The sequence below is a fragment of the Hippoglossus stenolepis genome, chromosome 12 (genome assembly GCF_022539355.2).
Source record: "Hippoglossus stenolepis isolate QCI-W04-F060 chromosome 12, HSTE1.2, whole genome shotgun sequence".
Classification (NCBI taxonomy): domain Eukaryota; kingdom Metazoa; phylum Chordata; class Actinopteri; order Pleuronectiformes; family Pleuronectidae; genus Hippoglossus; species Hippoglossus stenolepis.
The window spans coordinates 19,203,926-19,226,002 of record NC_061494.1 but is presented as its reverse complement, the minus strand read 5'-3'; the positions used below and the strand labels follow the sequence as shown (position 1 = coordinate 19,226,002).

At 42.1% G+C, this 22,077-nt stretch overlaps 2 protein-coding genes across 4 annotated transcripts; one reads left to right on the top strand and one right to left on the bottom strand.

The window, feature by feature from the left end:
- Positions 1-296: 296 nt before the first annotated feature.
- Positions 297-15,665, bottom strand: ppm1ba (protein phosphatase, Mg2+/Mn2+ dependent, 1Ba). Of its 3 annotated transcripts, XM_035172423.2 has the most exons (7): positions 15,273-15,663; positions 7,627-8,543; positions 7,077-7,194; positions 5,473-5,587; positions 5,044-5,101; positions 3,026-3,042; positions 297-2,179 (listed from the first exon to the last, which is right to left on the bottom strand). In XM_035172423.2, coding segments are annotated over exons 2-7 (1,197 nt in total). In that variant the 5' UTR covers positions 8,515-8,543; positions 15,273-15,663; the 3' UTR covers positions 297-2,178. The 3 variants fall into 3 exon arrangements, with proteins under 3 accessions (XP_035028314.1, XP_035028313.1, XP_047198297.1); XM_035172422.2 differs by lacking the exon at positions 3,026-3,042 and having other exon boundaries at positions 15,273-15,656; XM_047342341.1 differs by lacking the exon at positions 297-2,179 and having other exon boundaries at positions 2,216-3,042; positions 15,273-15,665.
- LOC124854574 (homeodomain-interacting protein kinase 2-like) lies at positions 15,512-19,885 on the top strand. Its single transcript, XM_047342402.1, has 9 exons — positions 15,512-15,647; positions 17,979-18,151; positions 18,245-18,436; positions 18,535-18,716; positions 18,855-18,978; positions 19,108-19,227; positions 19,334-19,417; positions 19,522-19,691; positions 19,783-19,885. The coding sequence occupies exons 1-9, from the start codon at positions 15,512-15,514 to the stop codon at positions 19,883-19,885; spliced, it is 1,284 nt and encodes a 427-aa protein (XP_047198358.1).
- The last annotated feature ends 2,192 nt before the right edge of the window (positions 19,886-22,077 follow it).

Genomic DNA, 22,077 nt, shown 5'->3' with positions numbered 1-22,077 from the left:
AGGCAATTTTTTAAAACACAGGAGAGATAGAAAAGACAAGTTGTAGCACAAGCAGGACTCTATGTAGATACAGGATGTTGAGAGAGGGGGAAGAAAAGGGTGAGGCTGGAATCCCTTTACCCCGAACCCTTCTTTGGAACACTGCTGCGTGGGAACTCTGTGTGTGCAACTTGGACTCTATGTTTTCATTTGTCGACACACACACACACACACACACACACACACACACACACACACACACACACACACACACACACACACACACACACACACACACACACACACACACACACACACACACACACACACACACACACACACACACACACACACACACACACGGGTCTCATTCTCACACTCAGACACACACAAGCTGTTTTCAGACATGACCTACGGATACAAATCTGGAGAATTGGCTACGGAGGTCAGCCGCAGTTTGCCAACACAGCAGGGGGTCCTCCGAGAGGTGGAGCAGCCGGGTCAGAGGTCACGTGATCATGTTTACAGCACCGCTCTCATCACCACAAACTTTAGTTTTCTCATTTCTCTGTCGTGTGTTATTAGCGTTATTAACCCCCGCCCCACTTGCTCGCAATGAATCCAGCGCGGGAACTCCTGCATCGACTTCTACTGGTTTTCTACGGACATTATACTGGGAGACCAGGTGGTTAAAGTTTGCCGAATATGCGGAGCGTCTCACTCGGATATTTGCGGAGTCCAGTGCATGTCTGAAAGCAGCTACCACACACACACACACACACACACACACACACACACACACACACACACACACACACACACACACACACACACACACACACACACACACACACACACACACACACACACACACACACACACACACACACACACACAAGGCCACAACGAATACCATGGCTGGGAATTAAAACGAAAACAAACAAATAAAAATATATATCTATATGTATATATATATGAATTTAATATATAATTTCCATCTTTCTCTTAAACAACAGCAGGCTCAAAAGCTTATGATTCCGACCTTGTCAGCCGATGCAAGTGACAGCCGAGTCTCTTCGGACAATATGAAGAAACAGAAAAGTGAGAAGAGAGACGGAGGGAAAAGTGAAAAAAAAAAAAAAAGTGTTAGATAGCATCCTTTAAGTGACGAAGAGGAGAGAGAGTGAGAAGGGACGTGCAAGAAAAATCATCAAATTTGAGTTACTGTTACTGTACTTCTATGTACTTCCTATGTGTAGCCAGGCACACCAGCACACCTGTGTCCTGTTTTAGCTTGGACAGCATGGAAGGATGAAAACTGAAATAAGTTGCCTCACAGATTTCTCTCTCGAGCGGTCCCCTTAGGAGACGGACCTCTTGGCCGCTGAATTTGAGGCTGTTAAACCAGAGGTCTTTGGATAGTGAGGACTTAGAGAGTTGTAAACCTCCGAGTTCTGTGAGGCATTCTCCAGCAAGCCGTTCGCCTGGGCAGGTGAAGTGTTGGGCCCTGGTCGAGTACTATCAAATGTCCACAAACCAAACTTGCCTGAACTATGTGTGTGGGACTCACAGGCTTGTGTGGTCGATTGGCTACCAGTCAGGTGCAAGTAAAGTTCACACTTCAAAACAAATAATGCCAACAAAAAAAAGAGAAACGCTGCCAATCAGAATGTGGAAAACGTCCATGAGCGGCAGGTTTGGTCATGGCTGGCTGTTGTGAAGTCCTCCCTCTCTCTCGGTTCTGAGCAAGGCACCATGTAGCCCCAAAGCGTTCAGAGCAGGGCTGCTCCTGTGTCTCCGGCAATCCACAACAAAAACAACCACTACAAAAAAAGCAAGCAGACGAGGGGCAAGAGAAACTGTGCTTGTTTGCCTCTCCTATGATGTATATACCGTATACACCGTTCTCTTTTCAGGCGATTGATGCAGTTGTTCTCGTTTTTCAACATTTTGTTCTATGAAAAGAACCAAATCTGTTTTGCAGTCCTCCACGTCGGGGGTGTTGTGTGTTTCTAAAACCAGGATTTCGGCGTCGCTTGATCTCAGTGTGGAGGGGGAAAAAAAACAATAAATTAAAAAATCCCAGAGGAAATTAAAAAGGTGACAATGGATGTGATCGCGTGTGGAAAAGTGGTCCTGTTTTGTTGGATCAGGCAGTTTCGCTGGACAGCTACCAGTGACACTCCAAGTCAGCGCCGCTCTGTAAGACGAGAGAAACAGGAGAGAGAAGGGGAAGAGACAATGAGAAGAGAAAGAGGGAGGGGGGGGAAGAACAATATAGCAGGAAGAAGAAGAAAAGGAAGGAAGAATTAGAGAAGATACGGAAGACAAGGGTGAGAGAGGGGAGAAAAAAAAGCATCGTTATTAAAAAGCATCGTTATTAAAAGTGGAATAAATCTTTACACAGTATTGTTTCGCTTTCCCAGCCTCGTCTTCAATGGCAGGTTTTCCTATGATCGACACAACAGGAAAAACAACAAAATACAGTAAAAACAACAAACAATAGCACAGAAAGCAAGGACACACTCTCAATCTCAGTGTGTAGCTTCGTTATGCCAACACAACAATTCCAAAGCCTTTTTCTTATCTCATAGCAGGGAGTGACACAGAAACAGAGACCGTTGTATGCTTTGCGTGCAGTTGTGGAAAGACTGAGTGAGACAGCGATGCATGCGTGTAGGGCCAGTGCATGCGTGTTTGTGAGTGCAAAGTGAGAGAGGGGCTGACAGGACCAGAAACACTGACCAATCACTCATCCTCCTCAGGACAGTCATGGCTACACGCAGACGCACACAAACACACACGTACACACACGTACGCACACGCCTTGAAGTCTGAATGGGCTCCACATGCTAGAGAGTAGATCAGTACAGGGACTGGAGACTGATGAAGGTGTGACAGGGGGAATATGCGCAACAGGTCGCCACTTACATGCCTGTAAGAATGTGTACGGATGTGTGTGGTTGTGTATTTGTGTTTGTAAATGACGGGTTGGAAAAAGAGGGTAGAGGTGTAATAATTATATATGTGATATGTGATGACTTACCAAATGAAACAGGAGGGCTGCGTTAATCAGAGGGTGAACACATAGTTAGAAAATTTGATACAACCCTATTTAATGTGTGTTTTGATGTATAGAGAAACTACTAGAGCCCGACTGATATGGATATCTGGGGGCTGATGCAGAAACCCCCTCAACAAATGGGCAATTATGCCTAAAATGCTGTTATAAAACATTTATGCCAAAGAAATTCAGATACCATTGACCAAGCAAAAAATAAATCAGTCAGGCTCAAAATATTATTTTAGATAAAACTTTAAATCTTAGTCAGTCAAACTTCAGTGTTAACTGCTAAATGTAGCAGCCTGAAGCTACTTACAGGCAATACTCTATACACATGTTGCTGAATCTTATAAAACTGTGAGTTTACGATTGCTGTAGCTTCCAAATGCAGCTGTGAGATGTAATTCAGAGCCATGTTTTATTGCTAGCACCTTAAATTAAAGAAAAACTATGTACTGATAACTGCTATTGTACATATCATGAAAGAAAATTACGCTATAATTATGTCGCTTATAGTCAACTCAATGGTTTAAAACCAAAAGTACAGATAATAGCTTGTCCTTAATATACAGCAATGAAAACTTTAAAATTGAAAAGCAACTGTTTTGTTAAATTTGGAAAACTAGGGGGGGGTAGGGTAAAAGAAAAGTCACTGTGGTGTACAGCGATGCTGTCCCACCCCTCCCCAAATGGATTGGACCAACAGTCAACCTCTCATTTTTCTACAGTAAGAAAACTTGAGTCCAATAGTTGGACAGATGCTACAATCACACAGTGGCCTTAAGCAGAGTTATTAAGACTAATTATTGTGTATAATAATTATAATAATAATAATAATAACTTCATTTGTATAGCACTTATCTAAAAAAGTTTACAAAGTGCTTCACAATGAATATATACAAACAAACAGAGTAGCTTTACGTCCTTACAGACAAACCAAGACAACACTGAAGTGAAAGTCACCTCCAACACGTGCTCCCCAACAGAAGAACATACACACACACACACACACACACACACACACACACACACACACACACACACACAACCAGACAGACAGACAGAGCCTAGAAATTGCACTGCAGCTCTATTGATTCTTCAGACTGTCACGTTGGCATTTCTGTGTCAGTCCCTCTCAAACACATCTGATCTATCATTTAAAGTCACATACACACACACATACATCAGTGCTCTGATCTGCAAAAGCAGAAAGAATCTTTTGAGGTTTTGATTCTTGAGTTGACTGCAGCAACTCTCCTCAATGAAGAAGCAACCCGTGTGCGTGTGTGCGTGTGTGTAAGTGAGTTTGCAAGTCTGCAACTTAAAAAGGATGCACAAAGCTGAATGATTTTGATTTCCAGCAGGAAAAGTACAATTGCAATTCTATAAACTATGGCGTCATGCTCAAAAGGAGGAAAACTGTTCTTGTACCAGTGGCAGATACTTGTGTTTAGCATTGTGCTTTATATTAATCTAACGTCTATTAAGTCCAGACTGATCCAGAAAGTGTTTGCTTTAAAATCTTTTGGAGTAAACTAAGAAAGACAGAAAAAGAAGTAAACTAAGAAAGTAGGACTCTTTCATGAACAAAGATTGCCTCACTTCTTGATATATTTCAGCGAGTACATTTGAAGAGAACTCTTTCACCTGTTGAAACCAGATTTGGTAAAAGAGGAGAAAGATTTTGACAGAGCTATGTTGTCATGTATGTAAAACCCATCACGAGGGCCGGCCGAAGCGTGTGCATCATGCAATGTTTAACATAATGGGAAGGAGAGATTTCTCAAAGCCATCCCTGAGGTCAACTGTATTACATCATCTTCTGTGGTTGTGAGTGTGAAAATGTTAACTGTACAGTTAAGTTCACCCATCGGAATACGACGGAAACTTGTGTGTAAGAAAAATAAACTTAACAAAAGCTTAAGATCTGTGTGAGAGAGCTGTTTAAATGGTAAGAGAAGGACAAAGCTTATTCATTCATCACATATATGGACACTCACCCCATCTTCCTCCCTGTATGGGTTCAGACGGTTGTATACTGCTTCGATAACACTGCGTCTGCAGGAATACAAAAATTGTGATGAGGTCTTTTGAGCTCTTCTATTCACAACATCGATCAAAGTAACAGGAGAGGCGGGAAATGTGGAAAACAGCAAAGTGTAGTTGTGAAGAAAGGGAAACATCTAGCTCCTATTTTAATGACTGCAAATATTACCCTGTACAAAGAATGACAAAAAAGTTAATTACTTGGCAGAGCATATGAACTAATAGTTATTATTATGAATCAAGTTTTACATTGGCTCTGTTAAGGTCATTTGCCACTGCTCAGCTGAGTTTTACATTCTCCTTACACTTTTATATTTTCATTCCATATGTTTGTGACTCCTGTGAAATAACACAGCACCCCCTTTGAGGGCAGTGGTCCTTACTTGCTGGCAAGGCCTCCCCCTGGTGGAAGAGGGGGCATGCCGCTGTCAGTGGACAAGTGCCTCATCACTGATACCAGGTCTGGAAACCCATCCTCCGCCGGCCGAGACAACATCTCTGAAAAAAACAATACCAGGCATGTTGATATACACGTGTAACAAAGCTGCCGATAGCCGAGACAAAGACCAAAATGTGACTTAGAAGGAGAAGAAGTGGCGATGGAAAGAGAACAAGTGAATCTGTGGACACGAGTGTGTGTCTGAGACTGAGAGAGGGAGAGATGGTGACAGAGAGAGGCCTGCAACTGAGATGAGAGTGGCATGAGGCCAGGTCAATGTTCAGCCAGAGCATTCCTCTGCCATTTTCTGTTTACTCTCTTTCTTTCACTCTCTTCTAGTATCAGACAGTACCTGAAGCCAAACATCTACTTTGCTTCTACCAAACAAAACGCTCCCGTGTCATCTACCTTTCAGCTTGAACCCACTCTGGAGTGCCGATCAATCAAATGAGCAGACATTAATTTGCAGTATTATACACAACTATCTCTTTGTTTTGCAATCTGTGGATATTACAATGCATCTTCCGAATATGGGACAAAGGCTCCTATGGTTCGAGACAAAAGAAGAACTGAGATGGTAAATTAATTTAATTCGTTTATAAAAAAAACATTTTCATGTTTAGCTTAAATCTGAAACAGCTGAAAAGCCTGTTTTTTTTTTAAGCGAGGGAAATGAGCAGAAATATGCAACGAAGACTAGAAAAACGGCACTATGTTTATCAGAGGGCCCCTTGCATCCTGAGAAAACAAAATGGGATGAAATGAGAAAGAAAAAAGGGACAGAAAGAAAAGGAGGAGAGCAGGGCATACATCCAAAAAAGACAGGGAATGTTTGAGCGAGGGAGGGAAAGGGGAAGGGAAAGGGAGGAGAGGCGCAAACAGGGAATAAAGAGGGTAGATGCTTGCTGGAATGGAAAAGGAGGTCACAATTGGTGTCATTCTTCTGCTGTGAGCCGGAGCTAACTTGGCTGGAGGTTAGAGAATAGAGAGTGGCAGGATCAGTGGGTGTAGAAAACACACATCATACAGATATGATAAGGTTTCAGCTGGAGAAAGATATAGATCTGCTTTCTCAAGTAGACAAACAAATGACAGTATTAAGTGTTTCATGGGTGATTTAATAAGAAGAATGTAAACCAAGGCTTTTATAAAAGCATTCACGAATAACCACATGACACTAAAACTGCTTTCAGACATGCACTGGACTCAGCAGTTCCTCCGTATTCTCTCCAGAGGAGGTGCATTGGTGAACGCAAATGTCGGCAGTTTCTACGGACTTTATCCCCTTGGCCTCCTGGTATAAAGTCCGTAGAACTCCAGGAGAAGTCGATGTGTGAACACAGCAGGGGATCCCCCGCTGGATTCACCGCGAGCGACTGGGGGGACTAACACGCTTAGAAGTTGGTTAATATTAAGCCACAGAAAGGCTGTGGATACAGAGCGGTTTCAGGAAAAACTAACATATAAAACTAAGCAACTTTATTTTTAACTTTTCAACATCGTCATTATGATATATCGCACACTTTTTCTTCATCCATTCATTCTCACCTTCCACTCTTGACTCCAGATATTTGTTGAGCTCAGCGTCTTTCCTCACAGCTTCCTCTGACACTTTGGGAGCGTTGGGCAAACACACTAACACAACACTCATGTTATCCCGACTCCCCTATGGACAGGAGGAGAGAGGAATGAAGAGAGAGCAGTTAAGAGATGGGGTCATTGTGTAGGGCTGATAGAAACAGTGATGATTTCCTAGGAACAAGTAAAGGGAAATTATGTGCTGCAGCACACAACTGAGTTTTTCCATGTAAGCAAATGTCCCTTTTTAAATTCATGGCAATCTAGTTAATTGAAACTGACCACAGTCACTGGTCAGGATTAATGAAGAAGCCTGCACGATTTTTACAGCCATCTTTAAAGCCTAAAGAAGTCAAATGCATGAGCAATGGTAAATGTACTTATACTATTTCTTCATCATACTGTTACATGTGAAGTAGTTTCTTCATATGCCAGACGTTAAACTGTCAACTCATTACAAAACAGAAGCAACACAGCAACAACGCAAATAAGTCCCATTCAAAAACAAACGTGCAATCACCTTGTGCAGGCAGGTATCCACCACTTCATTGCAGACTCTTTCCAGGTCATCGGATACCTCGAGCCTGGATTTCACAAAGTCGCACAGCTCTTCGTTGGTCATGACATCCCAGATGCCATCGCACGCCAGGACCACAAACTGATCCTGTTCTGTGGCCCGAATCATCTCATACACCTCCGGTTCGGGGCTGACCAGCTGCTCTGTGGGGCCCTTCCCATCCACACACTTGTAATCGTAGTCCCCCAAAGCTCTCGAGACAGCCAGCGACCCATTAACCCTCTGAATCATCACGGAGCCGCCAGCATTCTGGATGCGCTCTCTCTCACGTGGGTTGCAAGGCTTGTGGTCAAGTGTGGAGAAGCACACCTGTGAATTGCGGTAGAGAACAGCTCGAGAATCACCGCAGTTAATGAAGAAAAAATGCTCAGGTGACAGGAGGATTCCCACTGCTGTGGAGCCACTACGGTCCATGCCGTTGCGAAGGTCTGAGAAGCTGCGCATGTGCTCGTCAATCCTCAGAAACCCTGTCCGGATCCCGACTTTTACAGCGTCCACTGTAGGAGGAACTGGTGCTGGAGCGTCACCGCTGGAACTGTCTGAACCAGCCTGGGAGCCTTGTGTCCCCCTGGGCCCTAAGCTGGAACTCATAATGTGTTCCAGGAGATGCTTGGAGCAATAGTTGGCAACCCTCGAGCCAGCATGACCATCGTACACGGCAAAAAACGACCAGTCACTCATACCCGTAGTAGGAAGTCCCAACACAGCTGTATGAGCGTCTTCCATCTCCACCCGCCAGCCCTGCATGGAGCTCAGGCCATAGCGTAGGCCGTTGCCCTCACCATGCAAGTTGTGCTTCTCCGTCTTGGGTTTGTCCAGGAACGCACCCATGGCTCTGACCTTGAGTGACCCACTGCTACCTGTGAGAGAGGGAGGGGAAGACATTATAAACAGTTCAGACTTGCACTCTATATTCACAAAATACAAAAAATTCTGACCTTGACAACAATACAGATTCTTTATCTTCTTATTCACTCACTTTTGCATTTTCATTACAACCTCCAAAGCTGTGCACAATTCCACACTATAAACACAACACAATATTCAAATCTATGTTATTTTGGCAGTTAGAAAAGGAACAGCTATTTCAAGTTATGTAAAATCTCTGTACTAATTTAGTGGTTGTCCATTTCCACTGGATGTTTACACTGTGCCAATTTTAGCTTCTCCGTCAGTTGACATTTGACACAGGTGACACTAATAACATCATGGCTTCATTCAATTTAGATGGAGCTGTGCCAGGGTTGGTTCAATTTGCAAATATAACTTGAACATTCACTGCCAATCATTATTGTGTTTACTGTGTTTACGAGAAGAGGCGTGTGTTGTGACGTGTTTGTTAACATTAGGGGAAATGACAGACGCAATGGAAGTCTTTTTTTTTTTTCATCGAGTGGAAAGTTATATCACTTCTATGGTGTTTTTCTGCACAATTTTATAATATGTCTGAGGAAAATGTTGATAAACCAAAAGTCTAATTTCTCTCTCTGTCATTATGCCTTTGCAATTCCCGACTGCTAGCGTGCTAAATTGTTATCCTATTTCGATATGGTACTTAATAATTAAAACATGATTTAGGCTTCCACTCAAAATTTGTAGTGGTTATGCTTTCTCAGCCAACAAACTCATATTACACATCTCAACACACTTTGAGGGCCTGAAAACATGAACCCAGCAGATTGGGACACTTGTTGAACTTGGACTGTGGGAGCTTTTAAGCACGTGTGTGTTTCTTTCACTGATAACTTAACAACAAATAATTCAACCAGTGATTCAACTGGGCGTAAAGGAATAAATCAACAGTGATCGTTGTTCACCATATCCAGAAATAGCAAAGGCACTTTGGTTTCTGCTTAAAAAGACTGAAGAGCTTAAAAGCTTCTTTGGCCACAACTGGCCACTAAGAGCATTACCAAACTCGATCGAGTGGTCAAGATAATGTGTTATCTGTCTACTGCACCTGCATTAGCTAAATGAACGGCAGCATCAGGCTGCTTGATAGCAGCCAGAGATTCTCTATCCAGCATTTGTTAATTAGTTACGAAATGAGAACAACTTACACAGTCTTATTGATTGTCACACTACTTTATGGCCTCTTAGCCTCGATATTGCACTGTTAACTTGTACATTATTTCTGAGGATATCAATAAATGTGACTTACAAATAAGTTGTTGGCATACCCAAGGTTCCGGTCTCTTAATGTACAGATGGTTAAGGCTGAGTGCTAACAGTGCATTTTTCCCCACACTCTCATATTTCTGTTAATCCATTTTTAAAGGTCAACGCCATGTTTAGATTCTATCAACAAAAATGAAACAAACAAGGCTCCCTAGCAAATGAGTCAATCACATGAGCTGAACAAAGTCACCCTATCTGCATTGAGGCAGCTTTTTCCAGTCCACTATCTCACCGAGCAGATAAGCTCCAATCTTAACTAGTACCTCGGTCTACACTGCACACATGACAGATTGCACTTCGCTCACATTTCATGTAGCACAACTACAACCGGAAAGGCCTTTGGTTTTTCTGTGTCCAAGTACATTATCCTGCACTGTAACAATCACTTGTGACTGGACACTTAACAATTTCAAAGAAGTCACTCGGACATAACTTAAGACTGGAGAAAAGCCAACGTTGAAAGGACTTATATGCATTTTAACTTTTACTACTGGTATAACATGTGTAAAATGCAAAGCTTTTTCCTCCAGTAATGTCTGTAGTTGATACATTATTGTTTCACATTAGTGCAATGTCAGTAGGTGAATAAATATACAGCATCTAGCTTTATCACAGCGAAAGCTTAACACCTCGCACTACACTGATATCTACTAGAATGTATTTGAACATTATATATACACACTAGTATACATTTGACATTATAATATTACAAACTGTAAAATGACAATTCAGCTGGAGGCTGCTTCAGAATGATTCAGTGGAGCATGTCAAATATAACACTTTAGCAAAAGAATAAAAATACCAGTCACTCAAAACATAATTGAGAACGTCTTAACAATTCCATTAATAAAAACTGAAAAACTGATTATGTAAAAAATGCAAACAAGGTTATTGAGATGGATGACAGCAATCTGAAGTGGACTTCAAATACTCACAGAATATTATTGTTTAAATAATTCTTATCATTTGATATTAATGGTTACGAATACAAAACACAGACTTAACCGACCAACAGAGGTGACACACACAGTTTGATGCAGCAAGAAAACTATTTTTTGTTTTCTTTTAGAACAAAGTGGTTGGTGTGACTTCCAGACTTCCGAATTCATTTAAGCGATACAAGAGACGTGCTTTATTTCAGACGCACACACACAGATGCACACTTGGCCACTGACTACATATCAAAAGGGCTGGGAAGCGTCACTGGTCAGAACCTTGACAACGAACACATTCACTTAGGCATTTAACTCCTTTTATAGCAGGTATCAAAGCCCTTTGTGCAATCATCAAACCGAAATCATTTGCTCTTTCACCCAATCAACAACCACACACACACTGCACCGAGGCAAGGACCCTGTCATTTAAAAGCTCATAATGTCATCAACAACTGTGACTACATTTGTCATATTCTGTTGCTGTTGGATAAAAAGAGAAATAAAAACCAGTGCACATTACATCAATGTGAGCACTGAGAACTTCAGGGAGTGATGACACCCAGTGCATGTCGCCATGGTTACACAGCTTGGAGTGGCAGCTGAGTGGTTGCCGTGGCAACAGAAGCAGTAAGATGTTGGTGGTGGTAGCCTTTGACGGGGGGGACTGCACAGCCATGACACGTGCGAGTGTGCTTGCTTGCATTTGGCCATTTATGGTGTGCACATGGGGTTAAGTTTGATCTCAACAGCAAAACTAACCTCATTCTTATGTATTCAATCACAACACACAACCCATTTCTCTCTCACATCTTCGAGGCACACATGGCAAGATGAAGTGAATGGCTGATGCTCTTTGAGAGTCAAAGTTGAGGACAGACACAGAACACCCGCAATTCAGACTTCAGACAAGCAGGCCAGCTCTAACAGATAACTCAATTTAACAGTCAGCTGCTGATGGGATACACGCAGAGCCAGATTAGCTCATCAAACACAGACTACCACTCTCCCTTCTGAGTCTTGCTTGGTGACATTTAATGTACAATATGTGATATAAATACACAGATACAGATTAGTGGTGTGTCCGTCTATGAACTAAAACAAAATGATGACACTACAATGACTCAACTTGATTGGTTGTGAACAGGGTACTGTGAAATATGAAAAAGACGGTGGTGTTGAAGCCTGTAGTCAGGGCACCACAAGGATGCTGCCGAGTGAGATTCTCACAAAAATCAACACATGAATGATTTAGATATGGTTATGAAAAGAAGAACAGCAGACAGAAAGAGATGTCTGCCCCAGATAAGGGCCCTGCAAATATAGTTGCGTACAGTAGTCAAACTGGCTGATTCGGTTTGGAGTACAGCAGCAAGTATGGCTGATGTAACGTGTAGCCTCTATGAAGAACAGCACTCGTTCTAAATAATCCACTTTGAAATAAGTCTAGTGTCGCATAAATGTCAGAATTATTAAACCAAAATTACAGTGTCCTGCCATGCAAAATAATAAGTTGTGGAAAAGTAGCACTCACTAACTGAAGAGCTAATTGGAATGACTGGAGTAGTCTCCAATAATTAATCTTTTTATCCGAGACACCTATTGTTGTCCATGTCCACTAAATTCCCCATATAATGAGCAATAATGAATAAATGAACAATTCTGTGAGTTAACTACCTTATGTTGTTTAAGTGTTTACTGTACATTGTTCTATTTGTGGCCTGCCACAAAATCAAGACTGACCACCACGTATTGATTTATACTGTTGGCTTTTCCCTTCAGAGAAGAAGGCTGGTATAACTGCTAGTTAATACCAAGTGCTCATGAGAGTGGACAATGTTGTTGTTAATGATTCAACTCTGGTGCTGAATGTTTGCCTTCTCACTGAAACATATTTTGTATACTCAAAGGGAATCATCCTTAGAAGGCACAAAGACAGTCTGGACAAGAGGTAAATGAATGGAGTACCTATAAACTAAGGAAACACATGGGAAAGATGAAAAGTACCACCAGTGTGATTAGTTTATTAGTTTCAAATGTTTCCAGGCTTCAACCAGATGCAGCACAAGACGGTAAAGCTATTGTAACAAATGTAATTTCCCCCTGGGATCAATAAAGTATTTCTGACTCTAAGGAAGGAAGAGGGGTGTCAAGAGAGAGATGTGGAATAGGAGGAAGAGGACAGCAGATAACATCCAACAGTAGGAGAGCTGGCTAGGGCAGACATATCTGTTTTGTATTAGCTGTACTAGCTACCACCACAGATAGCCTAATTTGCAGTCTATCAAACAGTTAATAAAGCAAATACTGAGAGCATGGGGTAAATTGTCTACTAATATAGTAGATGATCATCTTTCCACTGATTAAATGTCTATTCGCCATGTCCACATTTGTAAAAAGCTAAAATGGATCTGGAATAGCTGGTGTAATCCGCTATTCCCAGTTATGATAAAAGATGGTAGTTAGAACCAAATCATTTTTAACCCTCAGTGAGCCTCTGACTTTATAACAAATTAGAGAGGTGGTATAAACAGGAGGGGATTTCTCTGATCCCCCTCTTTGATGACTCATCACTGAAGCCACACCAGAAGCAGTCTCTTTCCTGGAACAAGTGCACTTTGAACAGACAGCTTCGGCCATCTTTAGTGCAGTGGCGTCGGGGAAGCTATAGCCGTTACCTGACCAGACTGGAGTCTACAGACAGACTATAGGCAAAGTAGAGGTAGATGTGTTGTGATACACCGGACTGTGAGTGGGTTCTGGGCAACAGGAGGAACTTGTGTACTTGGATATACCTGCTCTTGTTATCCAGAAAACGGGTGTGCCTTCAATTTGACTCCCGGGCCTCAAAAGTTGAGAAACTAAATGGTTTGTACACAATTTCAGTTCCTGCCAAACATAATGCATTACATATGCAATGTGTTCATATTAACACACAGAAAAATGGATCTGTAAAACTTCTTGAGCATTATAGCCACACATTGCTGCATTTTACAGGTTTTAATGATGATATCAGATTCTGATATGCAGTTGAAATGGTATGTGGTTTGAAATAGAAGACTAAAAAAGTTAAAATATTAGATGAGGTATTAATACAACTCAGTATGAAGGATTATTATGTATAGCCCAGACAGCTCATACAGGCATCATTGGGGACGTCAGTATAAACAGGGAATATTACACTGTCTGATTCCAAAAGAGAAAACAGTGTTATCGGAAAATTTATCTATATCTCAAGTCTTTTCTTGTTCAGACACATTCGCACAGTTAATCCAACTGCCCTTCTTGGCACATTAATTCTTTCAGTTATTTTGAGCCTGCCAGTTAACACCGTATCCCCAGTGTACATCTGTGTGCAAAGTGATTCAGTCAATAGTCACAGCCAAAAAAACTGTATAGATAAATGCCTTTGGACTGGGCTTGGTAGACTTGCAGCAGTCACTGGCTAAAACAGCATGGCTTGTGCAGGATTTCACATCAGGGTGCCAACACAAACATGCCAGTGATGATGCTGCCATTTCTGGAACACACTGTCACACAAACACACTTTGAAAAACACACACACACACACACACACACACACACACACACACACACACACACACCCCCCAATAAACCCTACCCACAACAACGCAATAAAACAAGTTAATTCCTGCGCTGGTGCTTTTGTACAAACCTTTGAGGATAATTAAATTGAGTTAGACTTTGCCACGTAAATTGTCAACAGATAATGGAATATGAATTTCACGAGACCATTGGTGTGTAGGTTGGCATAGACATTGTTCTCCTGCCCCTTTTAGATACAACTTTTCTAAACAGATAATAGAGTAAACAACGTGTTAACCCAGCTTCACGTGTAGGTCACACCTGTTGCAAATATTCATGTAGTATTAAAAATACTTACTAAATGTCAAGTCCCTTTCAGTGTAGCATGAATTAATGGCAAATAATCCTATAGATCTAGACCATGTGGATATGAAAACATGAATAGATTTAAATACAATGTGAAGGGTGCGAATACAGAGTCGATTCAGATCCATTCATTCACTCATTCTATCAATAACAAAGCAAGTATGACGCTAATAACACATTTTAAAATGGGTTAAGAGCATAATCAGCTAAATAACGTCACATAACAAAATGGGAGCCAGCGTGTTTAATAACTAGCTAAACATGATCAGGGTTGTGTTAATATCCCATTAATCACCATTAACCACCGAGTGCACCGCCGGTGTACTTCTCCATGTTATTGACCATAATGAGATTTAACCTGCCTGAGAGCTATCTGCTCCTGGGGGGGGTGGTTGGGGGGGGTGACACCGAGGCTACTTGTGTTAGCAGCTAAACCAGCTAGAGAAGTTCACACTTGTCACAAGTGTTGTCCTCCACTGTTAGCAGGACGACTAGCTTGTGTTGCTGTAGGGAAAACACGTAGTGGACATTTTAGCTTTGCAATCCCAGCGCCCTGGCGTTACTTACTTTTGTATTTAAAAAAAAAAAATGGGAGTTCCTCCTCCGGTGTGGCTGCTTGCTGCTGCTGCTTGCTGCTTGCTGCTGCTCCTCCTCGGGGCTTAAGGGCTCGGGTGTGTTTTAAGTGCCCGGGCTTGTTGTGATGGGCTTAGCGCTCGCCTGTGTTAGCCACTTTCGCTTCTCGGGCCCCTTTAGCTAGCTCTGATTCCCGCTAGCCAGCATTTCACACGGTCGGTCCCCCCTTCAGCATGTCTCTGCACCGGAGGGAAGCTTTCACCAACATGGCTCGCTCGCTCGCTCGCTCGGTCCCGCACCCGGCAGCACAACGTCGATACACCCGCCAACGCCGGCAAGCCGCTGGAAGAGGGGTGGGGAAACAACTCGGTTCGAGACCGCCGAGCTAATTTGGGCTAAAGCTAAATGTATGAAGGCAGATGACGTTCTTTTTCAATTTCCAGTTCAGGGGCGGGGCTTGTCCGTTAGCTCTCCTCCGCGATTGGACGCGCGCCGGTTCGAAGGCGATATATGATTGGTCGATTGACGAGTCAGTCACGCCTCCCCCCTCTGATGGATTGTAAACAGTGGAAATCAAGTTATTTTTTTCAAATCAAGTGTGTGTGTGTGTGTGTGTGTGTGTGAGAAACATTCTGAGATCCTACAGGTGGAAAATTGAATATAACGTAATAAATATAGTCTAAAAATCAGTTGTGCTCGCTAAATATTTTTATATAATGTTGAGAGAAAAAGCCCAGGAACACACCCTCTCCCCACTCAAATGTGGCCACATGAAAAAGGAACAAACAAACCAAACAAACTTCAAGAATCCATGTGGTCCATTCAAAAATCAATATCACATGACAAAAAACCTGGTGGGACGGCTGGCTGTAAATCCTCGATGCCCCCCCAGCCTGCTCCAAAGTCTAGTGAACTGGGTTTTTCCGTGGTCCCACCCTCTTACTGGCTGCGTTCTTTTCTCTATTTTGACCAATGTTCATTGTTTCGCAGTTTCTACAGTAAGACATTCCAAAGAGTTGTGTAGCCCTGCCTTTATTAACACATGTCGCTGCAAACACACTTATAGATTCACTTGGGAGAGAAGGAAGATGTTTGAATAAAATGGAAATGCTGGATGCGGGTGTTTAGATTTACCTAACTGCTGTTATTCTTTCATACTTTGCATGTATACATTTTAAGCTCTTGACCTTCTGTGTAAAGTGCCTTGAGATAATGTACATTATGATTTGGCACTAAACAAATAAAATGGAATTGAAGCACCTGTTAATGTCTGTGTCAGTCTGATGTGGTGAAGTGAACAGTTTGTGTGATTTGTATTCCACATACAGAAAGAGACACACAGGCAGACATTTGTGGAATTAGCAGGTATACAAAATGATAGTGACCATATGCATGTATATTTCAAAAGTGCACATGTTCTTAATCTGGGGCAGCTCAGAAACATATCCTTATCTAACCTGGACCTTCACCTATTGATTGATTCCTGCAAAGCTGAACTCAGGGCAGCAGAGACCCTGTGCCACGGGGTAACAAGAAAGCACTTCGATGTTTTAAACGCCTGCCTGACCCCATCAACTTACACACACACACACACTCTCTCTCCCGTGCGTCACTATGTGAGAGTTGTGTTTGGGGGCTGGTGATTAATGTGTATCACATGCAACTGCGTGATACTTGCAGCCTCAGCTTCATGGTCAGTATTGATTAGTATTTGATTATTATGGAGCTGAATGACAGAGATAAGCTGATATTTCTGATTATTATTATTTCTGACCTTTTTAACTAATGCATGGCCTATTTGTGATTATATTCTCTGTTATCATTGGCTTGGATGGAAACCTGTTCCTTCAGAGGTTTATTGTCGTCTTTGTTTTATATTCATATCTGTGATGACACACAAAAAAATAAATCTCAGGGGAAGAAGCCAAATTAATGAATCACGCCATAAAATCAATAGCCTATTAATATCAAGATACCTCGTAAGGTGAGTGTTTTCTATTAATTTATTTATATCATATGTATTCATTTTATTTTACTTGTTGTGATATGATCCACAGGCAACAACATCATTGGTGAGAGCCCATCACAGTCAAATGAGGTAATGCTCTGCACACGTCCACTTGTCCTTTGATGTCGTCTTTGACATTATATCAAATTGTTACTTTTCCTCACTTCACTTACTAAAGTAACCATTTCCTATGGAAACTTGGTACGGGGACGACCCACTTTGTTGAGACACCTCGCCACCGACTTCCAACACTTCACCACCTGGTGCAAACTACAGCTGGTTTAAGAAGAGAAAGGAGACACTGGAGAAGAGAAACGTCAGCAACGACACTGACCTCATCGAAATGGCAGAAAATACAGTTTCAGCCGGCTGTTTGACAGCAGATAAACATGGTATGTATCTCTCAACACACTCAAATACAGTACTAATAAGGCTTTAATTATAAGTATCTACGATTTCTTCTGCTTTATTTCTCAAGGTGAAAATGTTAAAGGATCAGACTTTGCTTGAACAATGTTGAACAGAATGTGTTGTTTAAAGTTCAGGGAACAACCACGTCCGGGGTTGATGATTTGTGTGGTCAGGGTTGCATGAAGCTGGGTGCGGGAGGAGAATACGAAGCACTGAATGTTGGGGTAGTAGCACCAGCAAGAACTTCAGTAACCTTTACATGTTCTCCTTCTTGGTCCCAGATGAACAGATGCAGCCACAGAGCAACATACTGTGCAGCGGCACCAACCACTACCTCATCAATGAAGTTTGCAGAGAGGGGACCTTTGGCAAAGTTGTCAACGCTGTAAATATGAAAACATCTGAAGAAGTGGCCCTCAAGTTCCTAAAACTTGAGCAATGTGCTCTACGAGAGGTATTTGATCATCATTTTAAGTTATGTTTCACGTTTTCTTGCTAATAACCTACAGCTACAGCTCCTATATCATGTTTCCTCTTTCCTCCACAGATGATGATGCTTGATGCTTTGAGCACTCTTGACCCAGACAAAACGAACGTGGTCCACTGCAAGGATAAGTTTCAGGTCCGCGGACAAACCTGTCTGGTGTTTGAATGGCTGGACATGAACCTCCACCAGCTGCTGGAACAACGACATGGATGTCCGCTGACTCTGAGTGAGATTCGGCCCATTGCATACCAGGTAAAGATTGATTGTTGCTCTTTAATCAATCTATCATGGTGGTAACATACCTGTATATCTTCTAGATCTGTAACTAACACTTTACATTGTTTCTGCAGTTGCTGATAGCTTTTGATGCACTGAAGAGCATCGGGGTGGTCCACACAGACCTCAAACCGGATAATGTGATGCTGGTGGACCACGAATGTGAGCCCTTCAGGGTGAAACTCATTGATTTTGGTATGTCCTTCAAGACCTCAGGGGACACGTATGGCAAGAGAACCCAGCCCGTGGGCTACAGGTAGGATCACTATGCCAACCTCATTTTTGAACATGTGTGCACTTGTGTGTTTGCATTGTTAATGATCCAGCAGAAATTGTGTCAGTCTTCAGTATACTTGGTGAATTTGGCTCTTTTGGTTCTTGTTTGTACTCACAGGTCACCAGAAGACGCCCTGGGCCTCCCTGTCTCAGAGGCCATCGATATGTGGGGTCTTGGCTGCGTACTACTGTCCCTCTATCTCGCCAACCACCCGTTTTCGGTCAGCTGCGAGTACCAGGGAGTAAGTATTCAAATATATGTAGATTTAAATGCATAGACTGTTCCATTCTGCCACAAAAACATGTCCAAATCCAATAGGAGACTTGATGTTGGATGTCGGCTGATGTGATTCTTTTTATTCTCTCTCCAGGTGAAAGGATTTGTAGACATGCTGGGTCTGCCAGCTGACCACCTCCTCAAGGCTGGACTATACACCAGTCAGTTCTTCATAGAGGACAAGCACTGGGGCAACCCAGGTTGGTGGCTGAAGGTATTTTAACCTGTTTTAAAATATTTCTCTCACACTAAGACAACAGCACTTTACAAAATGTTGAACACATTATCAAGTATCTGACCAACATGTTTTGCTCCTGTAGACCCCAAGTGAGTACAAACAGGAGACTGGCGTCGAGCCAATGGAATGGACGAGTGATATTAGACGCCTGGATGACCTGATCACAGCAAGTCCTCCAATTTATTACTAAAGGAAGAATTAGTACCAAGTTTCTCTGTTGTTGAGAGACAGGAAGTAGTTAAACGGTCACCTACTTTGTTTTAAATCCAGCTTCACCCAGTGCTGAATGGACACAGAGAGCTCCAGGACAGGAGAGCGTTCGTCAGTCTCCTCAATGGCCTCCTACAGATTGACCCAAAGAGGAGGCTCACACCAGAGATGGGTCTCACGCACCCCTTTCTTACAATGGTCCACCTGATGGATAACACGAGAAACCTATAGTAAGTAACTGGTTTCAGTCGTAGTTGTATTGATGGAATGAGTTGTTGACTGATTGTTCACCGACTAATCAGCTGAGTTCTGTTTTTTCAGCTCTATGGATTGTCTGCACAAAATGGAGGTCTTAGATTTGGACGACTACGATGATGAGGGCTTTTGCTCCAATGTTCCACCCTGGGCTCTTCCCTCTATTTAATACCATACTGCTGTGAAAAAGATCAATCGAACATATCCTCTGAGAAACTGAGCTTTTTCTGCAGTCGGATTATTTTGTTTGAACTTTATGAAGATGAGAGTTTTTATGCATTCTCAAAAGACTAGATTTGAATGTCCTTCACTGTATACAGTATGCTGAGCATCATGTCATCGTGTTGGCGCCTGTGTGTCCGTCTGTGTATCTATAAGTTCTTCACAACACTTAAAGTGTGCTATTAATAATCTAAGTGATCATTTAGTGAGTATGAAGCAAACTTCATACAGCCACCAAAACGTCCTCCTGTGGGTTAGATCGTCAAAAATGTGCTCAAGAAGAAATCTTGCTCGACTTGAAATTACTCTGTACTGTACTTCACACAATACTGTGACACGTGAGGGACATTTTAAGCCATCTTAGTACCAACCTTACATTGGAAGTGATGCAATTCACTATCATCATAAAATTGGACTCTCAGGAAGTGTCTTCTTTACTGGATGTGTTGTTATGATGGATTCACATCTGAATTCACCTTTTTATTGTTATTAATTAAAAACCTTTAACCTCGCTCTGGTGTTACAGACTGTTTTAATCATTTAATTACTTTACTTTACTTGGATTTTACTCCTCTCTCATCCCTTACATTCTCATTCTCATATTGATGTCGTCTAATGCTGTGTGACATTCAAATTGCTTTTAATCCTTTTCTATCATTAGCTCCATAAATAAGATTATTATTCTGTATTACCTTATTCATTGCTTGTTTCTATTTCTACTGTGTAGGCCTCACTGAAAAGTAATTTCTCAGCTTTGCCCACCCCTGATCCCTCAAGACACACACTGTAGCCTAAAGTGTTAATATTATTTTAAATGTCCTAGTTTGAACAAAATAATATATTTTTCAATCACAGTTTCTACCGGCGGATCTATTCAGTGGCCACGTCCTTTCAGGGTGACATTGAACGATCCAGATTTTTAATTGAGCAACACTTTTACTTCAATTATTCATATAAAGAACCACCAGTTCTGTATTGCAGATGATAAATACATGCATCTGCATTCACGTGCTACATATGATAGATTACTTTATTGATGGGTTCACAGTTCCTTTATCACACACTTCATTATTATTATGCCACCCTAGACATGTTTTCTGATGAGGTTAAATACGCACAAATTTATAGACATTTTTCTATCATTTTATAAAAAAAATTCACACCAGATCAGCACAAGTTAGGAGTATAAACATTGAGTCAAGTACTGCTTATTTGTATATTATATGTGAAGGAGAATCACACAGGCAGCCTTGGCCTTTGCAGCATTTTCTCCACTTCTAATCACTCCATGTCTGATCCTCTGCGCACTGTGCCGCAATCACGCCTTGCCTTGCCCTCCACTCTTCAAACACAAGAGCACTTGAAAAGCTGATTTCCTGCTCCTCAGGGGAAGCAGGTTTCTTTTGTCGACTGAGGAGCCAGGTCAAAACAATAATTGTTGGTGAATCGGGCCTGAAAATATACAGCGCTCATTTGATTTACATGTCATTTTCATAAGTCTGCTCTTCAGGCCTCCTTAACAGCTCACAGTGTAACGTCGGGGGCTTTGATGAAAGCTTATGAGGGCAAATCAATTTAATTTCCTGGGTGTAAGTGTATCGAGTGTATGTGCATGTTTTGTGTGAGAGAAGAAGAAAACGTACACCACAAACTTACACATGCATATTAATGTGTGTTATGTGGCGGGGCAAGCTGCTTCCCCTGCTTAATGGGATTAGAGTCATTAACCAACTGTTTACTTAATGGGAGAGGACCTCTCTATCCTGCTTTGTCTCCAACTCTCTCCCTTTGTCTCTCACTCTCTCTGTCTTTCATTCTCCTCCATTTCCCTCTCTCCTTCTCCCTCCGTCTCTCTGATCCCTAATCAGTGGGACAGCCTAGATGTGCCTTAGGGCTGAATACGAATGAGCGCAGCTGCCCAGTGCGGATTACAACCACACAGGCCTGTGCTCAATGTACAAATTCACACACACATGCACTCGCAGAGAAAATAGTGCATGTAAACATAGGGGGCTGTGCGTGGACATATGTCAATCACATGCATGCCCAGCACTTGCTGACACATGAATGTATCTCACACACATTCAGATACAAACACACACACACACACAAACGGTTCTGATCACATGCCTGTAACGT